This window comes from Oculina patagonica, chromosome 4 (genome assembly GCF_052425735.1).
Source record: "Oculina patagonica isolate OP01 chromosome 4, crgOcupat, whole genome shotgun sequence".
NCBI lineage: Eukaryota > Metazoa > Cnidaria > Anthozoa > Scleractinia > Oculinidae > Oculina > Oculina patagonica.
The window spans coordinates 8,921,758-8,938,300 of NC_135761.1; the positions used below are offsets into that span (position 1 = coordinate 8,921,758).

The 16,543-nt window shown below is 39.2% G+C and overlaps 4 protein-coding genes across 4 annotated transcripts in view; 1 reads left to right on the forward strand and 3 right to left on the reverse strand.

The window, feature by feature from the left end:
* LOC144649462 (programmed cell death protein 5-like) overlaps nt 1-2,859 on the forward strand; it is a 43,014-nt gene extending 40,155 nt beyond the window's left edge. The window contains exons 4-7 of the mRNA XM_078508952.1: nt 892-983; nt 1,402-1,473; nt 2,025-2,098; nt 2,653-2,859. Coding sequence (XP_078365078.1) covers nt 892-983; nt 1,402-1,473; nt 2,025-2,072 — 212 coding nt within the window. The 3' untranslated portion in view covers nt 2,073-2,098; nt 2,653-2,859. The remainder of the gene's footprint in view (nt 1-891; nt 984-1,401; nt 1,474-2,024; nt 2,099-2,652) is intronic.
* A 1,423-nt stretch (nt 2,860-4,282) lies between these two features.
* On the reverse strand, nt 4,283-6,509 carry LOC144649451 (adenosine receptor A2a-like). The gene has a single exon (XM_078508944.1). The coding sequence runs from the start codon at nt 6,000-6,002 to the stop codon at nt 5,121-5,123; it is 882 nt and encodes a 293-aa protein (XP_078365070.1). The 5' UTR covers nt 6,003-6,509; the 3' UTR covers nt 4,283-5,120.
* A 2,392-nt stretch (nt 6,510-8,901) lies between these two features.
* Nucleotides 8,902-11,093, reverse strand: LOC144652197 (adenosine receptor A2a-like). The gene has a single exon (XM_078512211.1). It carries the CDS (start codon nt 10,507-10,509, stop codon nt 9,631-9,633), a length of 879 nt encoding a protein of 292 aa, XP_078368337.1. The 5' UTR covers nt 10,510-11,093; the 3' UTR covers nt 8,902-9,630.
* A 3,086-nt stretch (nt 11,094-14,179) lies between these two features.
* LOC144651380 (adenosine receptor A2b-like) lies at nt 14,180-15,325 on the reverse strand. Its single transcript, XM_078511313.1, has one exon. It carries the CDS (start codon nt 15,323-15,325, stop codon nt 14,447-14,449), a length of 879 nt encoding a protein of 292 aa, XP_078367439.1. The 3' UTR covers nt 14,180-14,446.
* Nucleotides 15,326-16,543: the final 1,218 nt, after the last annotated feature.

Sequence of the window (16,543 nt, forward strand, 5' to 3'; positions counted from 1 at the left end):
AAAGTCACAAAGATGTCCCACCCCCTTATGTGCAGATCAAAACTAAGAACTACATGACCCACCCCCTTTCTTCTCTGGCCCACTCCCCCCCCCTCCTACTTATTGACTAGTCCCCTAAAGACCATCATTGATCAATATATTTTTTTAAAAATATTAAGGATGGCTAAATCAAATGCCATGTTCTGTTATTTTATACCATGTTGTACTGATTCTTTTCTTCACCCACAGCACTTGTCAACAGCAATTTATATCGAATGCTCTTACAAATGTTAGTGTCAAAGTTTTTATACAATAGCCAGAAGGCAAGACTTGAAAGTGGATTTTCTATAACCACCAGCGTATGGAAAGAAAAGTTTTTGCTTGTAGGGAGGCCAGGCAGAATGTAATTTGCTTTTATGAAAGTAGAAGTTGAGCGCTGGAGACACTAGACTCTAGGGGTGTCTGGGGGCATGCTCCCCCAGAAAATTTTGAAATGTCTGATTTGTATGATGATATTATAACAAAAATTTAACTGTAGCTTGATGTGTAAAAATACAGAATTGCAGACATTTAGTGTTGCAAAGTGTTAGCATTATTCCCAATGACAAATTATTTAGCTCGTGGCTAGCCGGTTGTGCACAGCCTTTTGTCCTAGCCAAGGGACTCTGTGTTAGACTAGCCACGAACTAACTAATTTGTCACAAGTATCTGTCAACTTCTATTGTCAATTATTTCCAAATCCTGCAAAAAAAAAGTTTTAAAAATTTGTAGTTTTAAGGTAGTGTAGTGTAGTGGCATATAGCTTGATTTAGATTAGATTGTTAAACAGTTAAACAATAAAAAGAGTTTGATTGCCACAACCATTCTGAAAAGTGTATTGCAGTAATAATGGGTTTTTTTTAATCTCCTTAGTAAACAGCATAGCACTGGTAAAACCTGAAAAAGCAAAAATGATGGAAGGTATGTTGATACAAATGGCCAGGACAGGACAGATAGCTGGGAAGGTAATAATAACAGAAAAACATTGATTGATAGTTAACTTCCTCGTTAATAAGTTCACAATATAAGACACTAGAATAAAGACACTCATCACCTTGAGGTGGTCTGCAGTTATAAGTTGTTATTAACAGAGGTATTTGTTAGTGCGCTTAACTCTGAACTGAGGGCTCTGCCAGGGTTCAAGCCTGCCAGGGGGTATCTTGTTGTGTTCTTGGGCAAGACACTTTAGTTTAATAGTGCCTCTCTCCACCCAGGTGTATAAATGAGTACCAATTTGGGTTAAATGCAAGTAAAACGAGGAGTAATTTATAAAGTAAGGCTACCATGTGGCCCTGTAAAAGAAGGCCATTGTTTGACTTTGTTTTTGATTATGTTGTAACAATATCACAATTAACGGTCCTGTAATGCAATGTTCTTTTTCAGTTGTCTGAGTCTCAGTTGGTTAGTCTTCTTCAGGATATCAGTGAAAAAACTCGAAAGAAAACAACAGTTAAGGTAATGTTTTAAAAAAACTGCATCTATTTCTAATTTTGATTGTCATCACATGAAGGTAGAAAGCTGTTACTGGAAATTACCACATCCTGTTTAATAAAATTTTTTGGTAGGATTAGCATCTCATTCAGGGGGAGTAAAAAATACTACCAGTCATATCATGCTTTGGAAACCAGGATAAGCTCCCGCCCAATGGGCCACTAGGCTCAAATGCAGACTTTACCTATTCCTGACACTAGACTAACTTAACTAGTCAAAATTGTCAATCATGCTCATTTTATCGCACACTTGTTTTATGTCTTGACATTGATAACTCCTGCTTGTGAGTTGTCATGTTCAGGATGTATGAGCTGATGCTATGCTTAAGTTCTTGCACCCGACAATACCTCAAGTCTTCCAAAGGCTTTCAACTTAATCTTTGTCTTCTAAAAGAGCAAGACATTGAACTTGCAGGATATTTCTTGGGCTACTGTGAAAGCTTTGCTTAAAATGTTTACCATTGTTGCCCATCCTAAATTTTTATGTTATTTTTATATTATTCTTTGTTTTATTAGTTTAACAGAAAACGCATTGACGATTCTGATGAAGATGACGAAGACTAGTTATACGTGTTTTTTCATTTCTTAAGGTTAGCAGTGCTATTTCACTCTCTCCTTGTATTCTTCAGCTGTAATTCAGGGCACGAAATTTACTTTTTTTTTCCAGTAGCCGCTTGGCTCCTAAATGTTTCAAAGTGGTAGCCAATTCCGAAAAGTTGGTTGCCAGTCTTTTTAAAAAAATACAAGCAAACATTTTTTTACACAATCATTTTAGAAATACAGTTTCTATCTGTATATTTTAATTTTTGGTAAACTCGAGTTCTGTTTCAGCCATCTATCAGGCTTCAGGTCCATAATCAGAAATTGTACCATAGATCATAGCGTTAAGTATATCACAAGCCTTGTGTTGGCAACTAACTTTCAGGATTTGGTAGCCAAATTGAAAAATTTAGTAGCATTGTCTTCTGTATTAGGAGCAATTCCGTGCCCTGTGTATATATTTAACAAATAAAGAAGCCTTCGTCACACGGAAGTGGTGAAAGCTCTGAAGAAGTGTATAGGAAAACGAACCACTGGCAATTTAGCATACAGGCTGTGATATAATTTTCAAGTTTCTAAAACAGTTTTTCTTTCTTCCACACAGAGACATAACAAAGCTCGAAGTTTCACCTGGATAATATATATGACGTCATAACATGTATTCTCAATGAGTGAAAGAGGAGAAAAAAGAGCTTAATGTAAAAACCCCGTTCACACTAACTAAACCAGTTTAGTTAAACTAGGTTTGCAAAAGTGCAAAACAGTTTTGTCCACAGGGTTTAAAATACCTTTCCTCTTGCTATGCAACTTCCATATATGGAAGTTGAAGAGAGGAAGGTATTTAAACCCTGTGGACATACTGTTTTGCACTTTTGCATATCAGATATGAGATGATTTTAAACACTTAAAAACTTTCAATTCCCAAAAGTGATGAATGCAAAATTTCTCCCTACAATATCAGTATGTTAGCAGCAGAGAGGTAATAAGAATTTGGCAGTCAAAAATTTGTTTTATTCAGTGGCCTGATATGTGTTTTACTGAGTGTGTACAGTATGTAATTTTTTGTCAACGACATAAGCTTTTTGATTAAGCATGTCATGCTCTTAGAGTAAATGTCGAGAACATATATTGTTTGAATAAAATATCTGAATTGACATAACCAATAGCACTCTAATTATTTTTGGTCAAAGCTTGTTTGATTTTCCAGTAACAAAAGAAAAACAAAGTAAATAGCACGTCTTAAAAAAAAAAAAAAAAAAACAATAATGCGGGTTATGTTGTTTTAAAATATTTAAACGGTTATATTACCCGCATCGTGTCTCGCTTCATCAATAAATTTCTTAAATTCAAACCAGAGATACTGCGAAACTTCTTTTTGCACTTTTTGAACAACTTTGTTTTAAATACAGAGCGTTTAGAAAGTTATAGCATCCCGATCCAGGGTGTTTCTAAAACATCACAAAAACCAGTATTTCCAAGTCATTTTTGACTTTCGGATACCCATAACAGATACCAGAAAGTTTCATAGCAAAATCAGTTTTAAGTTTTACGTCTTTCGACGCTCCGTCTTTCAAAGTAAACTCGAGAAAAGTGTCGTCGCCGTATACTTCTCTTAGAAGGAAGAAATGATTAGACCTAAGAGAAAGGCCCTTGATCGTGGGAGGTTTTGACAGGAACCCCTAAAACGTGCCATTCTGTGAGCGCGTCCGAATTTCCATTCACCCTTATAGGTGCCATTTTTTACCAAACCACGAATTCTAACCCCTGTAAAAGGCAGACGTCCAACCCCATCACTTTTATATGGGGATTCCTTGCGGAGACTCTTCCCTCTTCACATTTTTTTCTTGATTCGTTTCAGAACTGCTTACCAAATGCTATTTCGTGCTTGAGAGCAGTTTTCACTTGAGTGTCGATAGTAATTCGCGTTTACATTGGTTTTGCATTACTACGCTCAGTGATTGAATAAAAACTCTCGCGCCACTTTCTCAGCCAATCAGAAGTAAAACCAAAACCAATCGTTTACGTTTTCCTGCGTTTCGTGCCGGCTACGTGTAATTGCTTCGAGTTTTCATTGGTTCACTGGATCGCCTGTGTTCGTTGTGATTGGCTAGAGTGATTACTTTGGTTTTGGTTTTGCGACACTAAATTGAAAACTGCTCTATCCCAGTTGAGAACCTGCTGCAGGCTATAATAATACGTGCTAAAAAAGCAAGCGTTTGTGATTTTATTTACAATTTCAAGTTTATACTCAGTTAAATGATTGCTTAAACATATAAATTCTCAATGTTAATTGACGTTTTGACTGACTCCACTGATTATTTTTTTATTTATTTCCACTTCTGTAACAAAATTGGCAAGCCTATGATTTCGCGGGTTACAGGGCTATAGTCACGCCATTTTTCGGCGATTGAAGCCAGCCAAATAGAATCAATAAAATAGTTGAAGGCCTTGCTGAAGGTTAAAGACCTACCAAAAAAAATCCGACAACATTATCACCGGAAAGTAAAGTAATCCCCCCTTTCCATACCCAGAAAAATAAACTCCCCCATTATTATCCACCCCTGCCTGAATTGCTTCAGCCGTCCAGATCAGAGGCCTTTGTTCCCCATTTATTATTTTGTATATAATTATTTAAAACAGTTGTATGTCACAGCTCTGATCCGCATAAACATAGCGTGAACTACTTTAGGCCTCTATGAAATCTAGTCTCAAAAACGTTGTTAAGGCCCGTTTACACAGACGATTTTTGTCTCCCAATGCAAATTTTGTCGCGCCGAAGTTGCAACTTCACAATAGCGCGTGTAAACTAGCACCGATTTCATGGCGATTCTATGTCTTTATCGCAGAGTTTCGAAATTTGATGATGCCCGTGCTTGATGCGTGACAAAATTACGTAAAATACAGCTATCACTGAATCAACGAAGTGCCCTTGAACTGGTAAAACAATAGTAGATGTTTGATTTTGTTTCAGCAACTCATTAAACTCACTATTTCTATTCATCAGCAAGCTGGCGCAATGTTAAAATTAACATCAAGGGACTTAAGATTGTCAACCTGACCGGTCCGAGAAGGCTAAGCACAGTGAAGAATCTTCCGGCATATCAAGGCAAACGCGTCCCGGAAGTCACGAATCCTTGCACTGTAAATAATAAAGTTCATGGCTGAGTTTGACAGAGTTAAAGATCTTATCCACATGTAAGCGGTGCTATGCATCTTCACAAGAGATTTCCCAGCAGCAAAGAATACAATAATCATCGGAAACCAGCAAGCGCTGAAAACAACGATCACAATTGCCAAAGTAAATGCGACGCGCCGTTCAATTTTGGAATTCACTTCAACCGTTGGTCGCGCTCTGAGTTTATTTTTTCTTTGCTTTTCTCTGACCAGACTGATCACGATTGACGCGTAGGAGGCAATAATTAGCCCATAGCTAACAACGAACACCACAACGACCAAATAAGATGTTTCCTTCAAGAAGGGCACTCGAACAGAGGTGAATATAACAGCTGAACTCCAGACGATTACCAACATAGCCTTCAAGCCATAGTTCTTCATGATGCGGCCGTGACGCAGAGGATAAATAACGGCAAGAAAACGGTCAACACTGATTGCAGCAAGGTTCAAAACCGATGCAGAACACGACAGATTTGCAAACACTGCATAGGCAAGTTCCAGGCTCGATGCACAGTCGTGAACAAGCGCTCTTTTGCCCACAATTGCCACGACTAACGGCTCGCAGACCATCGTCACGATCAAATCAGCAATGGCCAAGCTGACGAGAAGAAAGTTGGAGCTTCGGCGAAGACGAGGGCTTGAATAAAGCACGGCAATGCAAACCAGGATGTTTCCGAACGTGCCGAGCATAGCTCCAAGAGAATTTACCATCATTAGAGCGATTCCGTGGCCCAGAGGAAGAGAGCAGTCTTCATCTGTGGAAATGTTTGAACGATTCATTTTAGATTTGTAAGGTATATTTTGACTGTATATGTCTGGGTGATTCTAGCCTCCCACGCAGTCGTTCTTAGGGCAGTTAGGGGCGATCGTGTTACATTCCTCCCTACCGTGAGGCTGGCAACGAACGAAACACGGTTGCTGTTCCTGACTGTAGCAATATTTAATAGTTCTTCATGTGAATACGTTCTCAAGAAAAAATAAACGATAAAAACGAAGGACGTTTTGGAGTCGTCATGACGCCAATATTAAGTTCACAAAAAAAAAATGAAAAGACATTTTGCATATTTTATATGACATGGCATATTTAATTATGTTAATCTTAAGCGAACTTTTTCTGACAGTTTAATCTTTTCATTTTTTTTTTTTTTGAACTTGATAAAGGCGTCATGATGACTCCGAAACGTCGTTCGTATTTATCGTTTATTTTTACCTGCCTGTGTATATCTAAACCTTTACTAAAAAAGGATTACGTTGTCCGCTACCAAATGAGAGCTGTGCCCTAGCAGAGCCCACGTGCCACAGGCAACTTACTTTTGTCTTCGGGCGACTTTTTATAACTTTGCTATCATGAAAGCTTTTAAGAGCTGGGCACCCAAATTTCTTACATCAAAGCTTTCGGGCACCCGGCCCTACAATTATTCTAAGAGCACAGCTTTCCATTGAGTTCAGTTAGTACGATTCTTCATGTAACGAGGCAGAAACAGCTACAAGAGCTTCTTTTAAAATTAAAATTAAAATAAAAACACTACAATACTTGAACCGTAACGTAAACAGCAACTGAATGTCATATGCCAAGAACGAAAGGAATATATAATGATTATATTGAAACTTCCTGCCTATCGCATGATAGCCAGGGGGTGTGCGGCGCGCTACCTAAATATTTACCCTATTTCCGACCAGATTGTACCCAAGGACTGCTTTGGTTTCCGTAAACGTTTGACACGTTGACAAGATCTTCAAATTCACGGCTTTTTTTTTCTTTTTTTCTTTTAATTTTTCGATAATACTGGAAAGTTTCATGGCAAACAGTTTTTGCCCCCGCAGCTGGGCCAAAACCCGAGGAGGCATCATTATGGTCCGCGCGTATATAGAGTATACATGGTATTACCAGACAAAATCTCGACTTGGCCAAAGTGCGACCGCAAGTAGTATCTGTAGGTGTGATAAAATGCCCGCAAGTAGTATCAGTAGGTGTGATAAAATCCTCTGTACGGTGATTGGTCAATGATGACGCAAGTATACGATGATTGGGTGATGATGACAAGCCAAAGCGTAAGCACGTGCAAAAATGACAACAAGTAAACAAACAAAACTTATAAGGTTGATTGCAGTTGGGAAGAATGTTAAAAAAAGATAATTTGAGGTTTTATTCGAGGCCTATTCATTTCACAATGTCTAAAAGCCGAAAGCAATGCAATTGTTAAAAAGACTTCGCGATAATTAACTAAGTAACTCGCAGAGAAGTAAGAAAATCCACATTTTTACATCTGAGTGGCCAAAGAAGAAATATGTCTAGAAACACGTACGAACATATCAAGCCATATCTTCAAATTTGTCTGCGATTTACGATAAGCAAGCCCTCGTCCAAAACCGCGATTTACTAAGCGCAAACTACTTGAACGGAGAAAAGCCTTGATCAGTCTATCTCCGGACGAGATTTACAAGAAATTTAAAATAAAGATCTCGAGATAATTGTTTAAGACTCGCGGCAGGCGAAACCGGAAACCAGAAGCGAGCGACTTTTAGAAGGTCAAGCGTTTTCATTGTCAAAGGTGAGAAATTCTTTCGGTATCCTTTCCTTTTAAGTTGATCGTTGTCATGAAGCGTGATTTACAAAAAGAAAGCCTTTGTCCAACTGATCGTGATTTACTAGGCACAAACTACTTGAATGGAGAAAACTTCAAAAGTCTTGATCGGATGATATGCGGCATCAAGAAAAGAAATTCAAAAGAGATCTCGAGATGCATTGTGATTATTTAAAACTCGCGGCAGGCGTTTGCTTTGACAGAGGTAAGAAATTCTTTCGACATCCTTTTCTTTCTAAAGATTGATCATTCTCGTGTTATTCTTCATGCTCGGGCTCTCAGCCCATATATTTATAAAACAATTGGACCGGCTCAAATGGTAATTTTAAAACGTTTTGCTGTTTCTAAGACAAGACTTTACCACAGTGAAGTAAGTTCGATTCGAGCCCGCAAAGCGGCCCATTCAAAGCGACGAAGTCGCGAAAACGAGCCACGCAAGTCGCGATAGGTCGACCGTCCCGGCGTGTTAAATTAATAAAGACGACGGACTTTTTCTAAAGTCTAGCTTGAGTCTAGCTGAGATCCCCCACCACAGCAAAACATGACAAAATGATGTCAAGATGCTGTTGCGTTCTTGTAATTAAATGATTTACCGTATCATTATTAATAATCATCCAAAATAGAAAATTAATTTCCAATCAAATGTCTGAATTGTAGAAAAGGATGAACAGCAAAGAAAAACCGATAAACATCGTCGAAACTTCGGGGGCAACCTAGTGTCAGCTATTTCTAGTTACGTTTTACTTTTGACGCTCCATCTTTCAAGGTAAACTTGAGAAAAGCGTCGTCGACTTATACTTGCCAATTTTTAAACACCTAATAAGGTTCCAAACGACGTATTCTAACCCCTGTAATAAGTAGATGGTCACCCCATCATTTTATGTGGGGGTTTCCAGCCAGTGAAAAAAGGGGGTAATGGTCCCTTGTCATGTCACAGTTTTCTTTTGGTTCGTTTCATAACTGCTTACCGACCAATATCTCGTGCTTTATCCTATTTGACAGCCTGTTCGCAGCCTGTATAATGCGTACTAAAAAGCAAGCGTTTTCTGTTTGATTTTATTAAGCATGAACTTAAGCAAGGTTAACATTATAACTCCGTTAAACAATTACCTTGTTTATATTCTCAATTTTAAATGTCATTCTGACTAGTCCATTGATTATTTGCACTTCTGTAACAGAATTGTTAAGCATTTAGTTTCGAGTTTTAAAATGGGATATAGGTATGCCATTTTTGGTGATTGAAACCAGCAAAATATAGAATTTGTGTGCTACAGTTGAATCCCGATAACTCGAACCTTCAAGGGAAATTGAAAAAGGTTCGAGATATCGGGGGTACCAGTTATCGAGGGTAAAATTAGTAAAAAATGACCTGAAGGGGAATCGAAAAAGGTTCGAATTAGCGGCAGGTTCGAGTTATTGTGATTCAACTGTACTTGCGAAACTCTTGCTGAACAATACGACGTTGGCCACTGCAAACTAACTCCCCATTCCCCAAATTACAAGTTCTCCGGCTTCCAAAATAGGTTTCATACAATTTAAAACAGTCACAGTCGGATCCGCATTAAAGAACGTGAATAACTTTAGGCCTCTAGGACCTCTAGCTAAAAACAAAGTAAATATTTCTCGACCACAACGTTGTGTCGTGTAATACAGTTAATTACCATTGCATCAATGAAGGTGCCCTAGAACTGATATAAAAAGCGTAGCCGTTTGATTTGCTTTTAGGGTTACAGCAACTCCCTTTTTCTACTTAACAGCAAGCAGTGAGCTAGTGCAATGTAAATATTAAAGTTTAGATTGTCAGCCTGATCGGTCCGATAAGGCTAAGCACAGTGAAGAATCTTCCGGCATATCGAGACACACGCATCCCGGAAGTCACGAATCCTTGCGCTGTAAATAATAAAGTTCATGGCTGAGTTTGACAGAGCTAAAGATCTTATCCACATGTACGCGGTGCCATGCATCTTCACAAGAGATTTCCCAGCAGCAAAGAATACAATAATCATCGGAAACCAGCAAGTGCTAAAAACACCGATCACAATTGCCAGAGTGAAGGCAACGCGCCGTTCAATTTTGGTATTCACTTCAACCGTTGGTTGCGCTCTGAGTTTATTTTTTCTTCGCTTTTCTCTGAACAGAAAGATCACGATCGACGCGTAGGTGGCAATAATTAGGCCATAGCCAACAACGAACATCACAAAGGCCAAAAAAGATGTTTCCTTCAAGAAGGGCACCCGAAGAGAGGCGAAAATGATAGCCACAGCCCAGACGACTATCAGTATAGTTTTCAAACCATAGTTCCTCATGATGCGGCCGTGACGCAGAGGATAAATAACGGCAATAAAACGGTCAACACTGATCGCGGCGAGGTGCAAAAGCGATGCAGAACACGACAGATTTGAGGACACTACATAGGCAAGTTCCAGGCTCGATGCACAGTCCTGAACAAGCGCTCTTTTGCCCACAATTGCCACAACTAAGGGTTCGCAGACCATCGTCACGATCAAATCAGCAATAGCCAAGCTGACGAGAAGGAAGTTGGAGCTTCGGCGAAGATGAGGGCTTGTAAGCACGGCAATGCAAACCAGGATATTTCCAAACGTACCGATCACAGCTCCAAGAGAATTTACCATTATTAGAGCGATGCCGTGGCCCAGAGGAAGGAAGCAGTCTTCATCTGTGGAAATGTTTGAACGATTCATTTTATGTTTTTAAGAAATATTCTGACTATGCTTGGTTGATTCTAGAACAAAACGAAACGGCTGCTGTTTCTGACTGTAGCAAATAGTTCTTCAGATGTTTACGTTGTCCGTTACCAAATGCTTGTTTATATCTCCGCTAGCTGTCCAGTGATATAATCGAGTTCAGTTAATAGGATTCTTCACGTAACGAGGCAGATAACAGCTACACGAGCTTCATTTCAAATGAAATTAAAATAAAAACACTGCAATACTTGAACTGTAACGTAAACCACAACTGAATTTCATATTCCAAGATCGAAAGGAATATATAATGATTATAGTGAAACTTCCTGCCTATCGCATGATAGCCAGGGGGTGTGCGCCGCGCTACCTTAAATACTTAGCCTATTTCCGACCAGATTGTACCCAGGGACTGCTCAGTCGGTCTTCGTAAACATTTGACACGTTGACAAGGGCTTCAAATTCACGGCTTTTTTTCTCTAGGTTCAGGAACCACCTGCCTGAACAAGAGCAAATGCGATGGGCGCTAAATAATAATGCGAATAATTTACTGAAGAGTGAGAAATACGGAGTGCGCCAAAACATTAAAAACTTCATTTCAGGCATAAAGAACTGCATTTCAAGGCGATAACTTAGTCTATTTAGAAGAAGAAGCACAAAGGCGAATCACTGCGCTGTAAACGGAACCTTAGTCCGCTTCAGCCAGGTTTACAACAGCGCGTTGCGCGTATCAACCTGTCAAAGTAGTTTCCTTATGCCATGAAACTCATCAGTGTCAAAAAGAAAGGAAGAAAAAAAAGGAAAGATCGAAAAACCAGAGAGAAACGACTCGAGTTAGGGCTTTCCACAAGTTGCTCGGCAACTTTTTGGCAACTTTTCATATTTCGAGCATTGTCCGAGTGTTGTTTAAAGTCCTTACGAACATTTCCGAAGATTAACGAGGTTTGCCGATGATGTTTGAAGAACATCCGAAGATGTTTCAACTGTCGCCTCATTTCGCTGATTAAAACATCACAAAACTCGTCAGCAAACATGAAGTCATCGGCATATTCACGACTTTTCTCAGTGAAAGAAATTCTTGTTAATAAACAAATATTTGCCTTAAAATGCTCATTAGATACTTCTTTTGCTGTGAAATTGCGTGAAACTGCTTAGAAATCTTTCCTTCAAAAAGAAATTAGCATATATTAGGAGAAAATTTCTTAAAAAAGCAGCGTTTTAGATTTTTTGTGCAACTTTTATTTATCAAAAGCAACTTTTTGGGATTTTTGGAGCAACTTTTGAGTAACTTTTTGAGAAATTGTGGGCAACTTTTCGGGAAATCTCGAGTAACTTGGGGAATGATAGAGTTTCCCCTGTAGTTAGCATCAATGCTGACTTTGCTAAGAAAATAACAAGACGTTTGGATCAAGACCCATTGCTGTGGCTACTAGGAAAAGATATTTTAAGCATGAACTTAACAAAAAATCTAGAACAAGTAGCGAAATTTTAAGGGCACAAAATCCAACGTCAAACTGCTGTAGAGGACTAATTGTTGTTGTTGAATCGGACCATGAGCTTAAGAGACAAATGAATTCGTCGAATCGAATGCAATACAATCTTTAATGCACTCTTGCCTAACGAAAATGTAATAGAGGTTGAGGCTCATGAGGCAAATGAAGTTGTTGAATCGGATGACGGGGCTCAAAATGAAGTAGATAAGGCAGATAAAGCAGTTGAATCGGACTTAGTATAGAGCTGAGCCAGGAGCCCATTCCTGAAAAGGCGATTAATGCTCAGTGTTTAAACAAACATGCTATTTCTCAATGTTCATTTATCAGGAGTTATGGTTCACAATTTAGAATTCACCTGTCATGTTCAAAGATGAATATTTGCTAAGCATTATATAAGAGGAAAATATAGAGGTTTTAACACAAAACGTTCTCGATATAAATTGAAATGTGCACCCGCTAGTGGTCCCGCATCTGAATCCTTTCAAAAATTTTAGTGATCCCCCTTTTGGGCTCTCAGTTTCGACTGATCCCCCCTTCTGTTCATTTAAATATCAAGTGAACCCCCCCCCCCCCCAAAAAAAAAAAAATCCTCCGCTCCCCCCAGGTGATAAATAATAACCGGTCCCTTACGAGGTTCCAAACAATGAACTCTAACCCCTGCAAAAAGTAGATATAGTCACCCCATCACTTTTATGTGGGGGTTTCCTGCCAGTGAAAAAAGGGAGACTCGTCTCTCTTCACGGTTTTCTTTTGGTTCGTTTCAGAACTATTTCGACCACTATTTCGTGTTTTCTCCTATTTGAGAGCCTGTTCGCAGCCTGTATAATGCGTACTAAAGAAGCAAGCGTTTTCTGTGTGATTTAAATAAGCATGAACTTAGGCTGCATTCATTATGTATCCTACAGGGGGGGGGCAGAGTATTTTAGGGGGGTTCTCGAATTTTTAGAGCAAATAAGGGGGGTATGAAAATTGTTTAAATAGCTCCTGGGTGGATGCTTATTTTTTGTAAGATTCTGTCTAGCTTTTGTAATAGTTTTAAAAAGTGAAGAAAGAAATGATAAGTACAGTAGCTTCTTTCAAGGATTGTAGGCAACAAGGGTACCTCTATTATTCTGAGAGACTATAGTACCTATTTTAAAGTTTTTTAAATAGTGTGCCTGGCCTGTAGATGTAATGTTTCGATACAGTATAGAAAGTAAAACATCTAAAATGGAAACATTTAATGCAACCTAAGAAAAATGATAAGATAAGGAGAATAATGGCACATGTCGCACTTGAGAGGAATGATGCTGAACGGCCGGAAAACGAGAGTGAAGAGGATGGCAACAGCGGAGATGAATCCGTGGATGAGTGTGATAGTGAGAGTGATGATGATGATGAGGTTGTTGCTTTTGTCAACGAGAGTGACAGTGAAACACAGGTTTCTGTCAATACTCCTGGTAGTACTGGTACTCGAGCTGGCAGGCTATCTATACCTTATTCGCGCTACTTAGACTGGCTCGCCTAGGTATGACATAAACAGTCAAAGCTCTCTCGATGTTCTTGTTAAACATGTCCCTTGAAATTTCAAACATATATAGTGTACTATTATACAGATATTTATTTTGATATTTCTTGTGAGGGAGGAAGGGTGGGGTATTCATTTTTCGGCCGATTGCCTGGGGGGATTATGAAAATTTGTATGGACCTTGGGCGGATATAATAAAAAAAAACGAGCCGCTGAAAAAAAAATCCTCTGTCCCCCCCCCCCCCTCCTGTAGCATACATAATGAATGCAGCCTAAGCAAGGTTAACATTATATACTCAGTTAAACAATTACCTTGTTTATATTCTCAATTTTAAATGTCATTCTGACTAGTCCATTGATTATTTGCACTTCTGTAACAGAATTGTTAAGCATTTAGTTTCGAGTTTTAAAATGGGATATAGGTATGCCTTTTTTGGTGATTGAAACCATCAAAATAGAATCTGTGTGTTACAGTTGAATCCCGATAACTCAAAGGAAATTGAAAAAGGTTCGAGCTATCGGGGGTTCGAGTTTTCGAGGGTAAAATTAATAACAAAATGACCAAATGGGGAATCGAAAAAGGTTTGAGTTAGCGGGAGGTTCGAGTCCGGCTTCCAAAATAGGTTTCATACAATTAAAAACAGTCACAGTCGGATCCGCATTAAAGAACGTGAATAACTTTGAGCCTCTAGGACCTCTAGTTAAAAACAAAGTAAATATTTCTCGACAACAACGTTGTGTCGTGTAATACAGTTAATTACCATTGCATCAATGGAAGTGCCCTAGAACTGATATAAAAAGCGTAGCCGTTTGATTTGCTTTCAGGGTTACAGCAACTCACTTTTTCTTCTCAGCAGCAAGCTAGTGCAATGTTAATATTAACGTTTAGATTGTCAGCCTGACCGGTCAGATTGTCAGCCTGACCGGTCCGATAAGGCTAAGCACAGTGAAGAATCTTCCGGCATATCAAGGCATACGCATCCCGGAAGTCACGAATCCTTGCACTGTAAATAATAAAGTTCATGGCTGAGTTTGACAGAGCTAAAGATCTTATCCACATGTAAGCGGTGCCATGCATCTTCACAAGAGATTTCCCAGCAGAAAAGAATACAATAATCATCGGAAACCAGCAAGCGCTGAAAACACCGATCACAATTGCCAGAGTGAAGGCAACGCGCCGTTCAATTTTGGTATTAACTTCAATCGTTGGTCGCGCTCTGAGTTTATTTTTTCTTCGCTTTTCTCTGACCAGAAAGATCACGATCGACGCGTAGGAGGCAATGATTATTCCATAGCTAAAAACGAACAGCAGAAAGGCCAAATAAGATGTTTCCTTCAAAAAGGGCACCCGAAGAGAGGCGAATATGATGGCCACAGCCCAGACGATTGCCAACATAGTCTTCCAGCCATAGTTCTTCATAATGCGGCCGTGACGCAGAGGATAAATAACGGCAATAAAACGGTCAACACTGATCGCGGAAAGATGCATAATTGACGCAGAACACGACAGATTTGAGGACACTACATAGGCAAGTTCTAGGCTCGATGCACAGTCGTGAACAAGCGCTCTTTTGCCCACAATTGTCACAACTAAGGGTTCGCAGACCATCGTCACAATCAAATCAGCAATAGCCAAGCTGACGAGAAGGAAGTTGGAGCTTCGGCGAAGATGAGGGCTTGTAAGCACGGCAATGCAAACCAGGATATTTCCAAACGTACCGATCACAGCTCCAAGAGAATTTACCATCATCAGAGTGATGCCGTGACCCAGGGGAAGAAAGCAGTCTTCATCTGTGGAAATGTTTGAACGATTCATTTTAGTTTGTAAGAAATATTCTGACTATGCCTGGTTGATTCTAGAACCAAACGAAACGGCTGCTGTTTCTGACTGTAGCAAATAATTCTTCGGATGATAACGTTGTCCGTTACCAGATGCTTGTTTATAGCTCCGCTAGCTGTCCAGTGATATAATCGAGTTCAGTTAATACGACTCTTTACGTAACGAGGCAGATAACAGCTACAAGAGCTTCATTTAAAATGAAATTAAAATGAAAGCACTGCAATACTTGAACCGTAACGTAAACAGCAACAGAGTTTCACATTCCAAGAACGAAAGGAATATATAATGATTATTTTAAAACTTCCTGCCTATCCGGATATGCCATGATAACCAGGGGGTGTGCGGCGCGCTACCTTAAAGATACTTACCCTATTTCCGACTAGATTGTACCCAGGGACTGCTCAGTCGGTTTTCGTACCGTTTGACACGTTGACAAGGGCTTCACGGAGTTTTTTTTTTTTTATTTGGCAAGCAATAAAATACAAACGGCAGCAACAAATATAACACATGGATTAAGGATGGTTTTTAAAAAAATTGCATTTCTAAGAGAATTGAGCTAGTTTATGATAACTGAGCAATCATAAAAAATTGTTGTTGTTTTTTTCAAAACCTTTACCTTATCTCTATCTCTATATATACCTAAACGACCTAAACGGCTCTCCGAACCATACTATTTGGGGACGCACTTACCTATTTAGCTTGTGTGAGAGAGTTCCCCCCGGGAGCCACCCCCAGGTTGTCCGAGGTTTGGCCTCGTGATGTAATGAAGTAACTCTCCGCCACGAAAATGTGAAAATAGAAATAGGATCAATAAACATCCAGACGAATGAGCCGAATCGACGAGTGATAGTACAGTGTCCTTTGCGAGGTTTTGTGTGAGTTTCATATTAAACTATAAAGCTTATACTTGAACAATCTAGGGGTGAAATGCAATGTTTTATTTATATTTCTGTCACAAAGGATTTGGGGGTGAAAGCGACGGAAGACCTGATTTGCCCACCTTGCGTTACATCAGGCATACGAAGGAAGGAAAAAAGAAGTAAAGGCACGGATTAAAAGAAACTACGCTTTCGATTGCTTATATATATGCATATTATAAATAAGGAAATTTTAATTTTATACCTAGCTAGTGTATTCTTTTGATACTTATCACTAAGATAAGAGGGTCTGAATGGGGGTACCTCGATAACACTA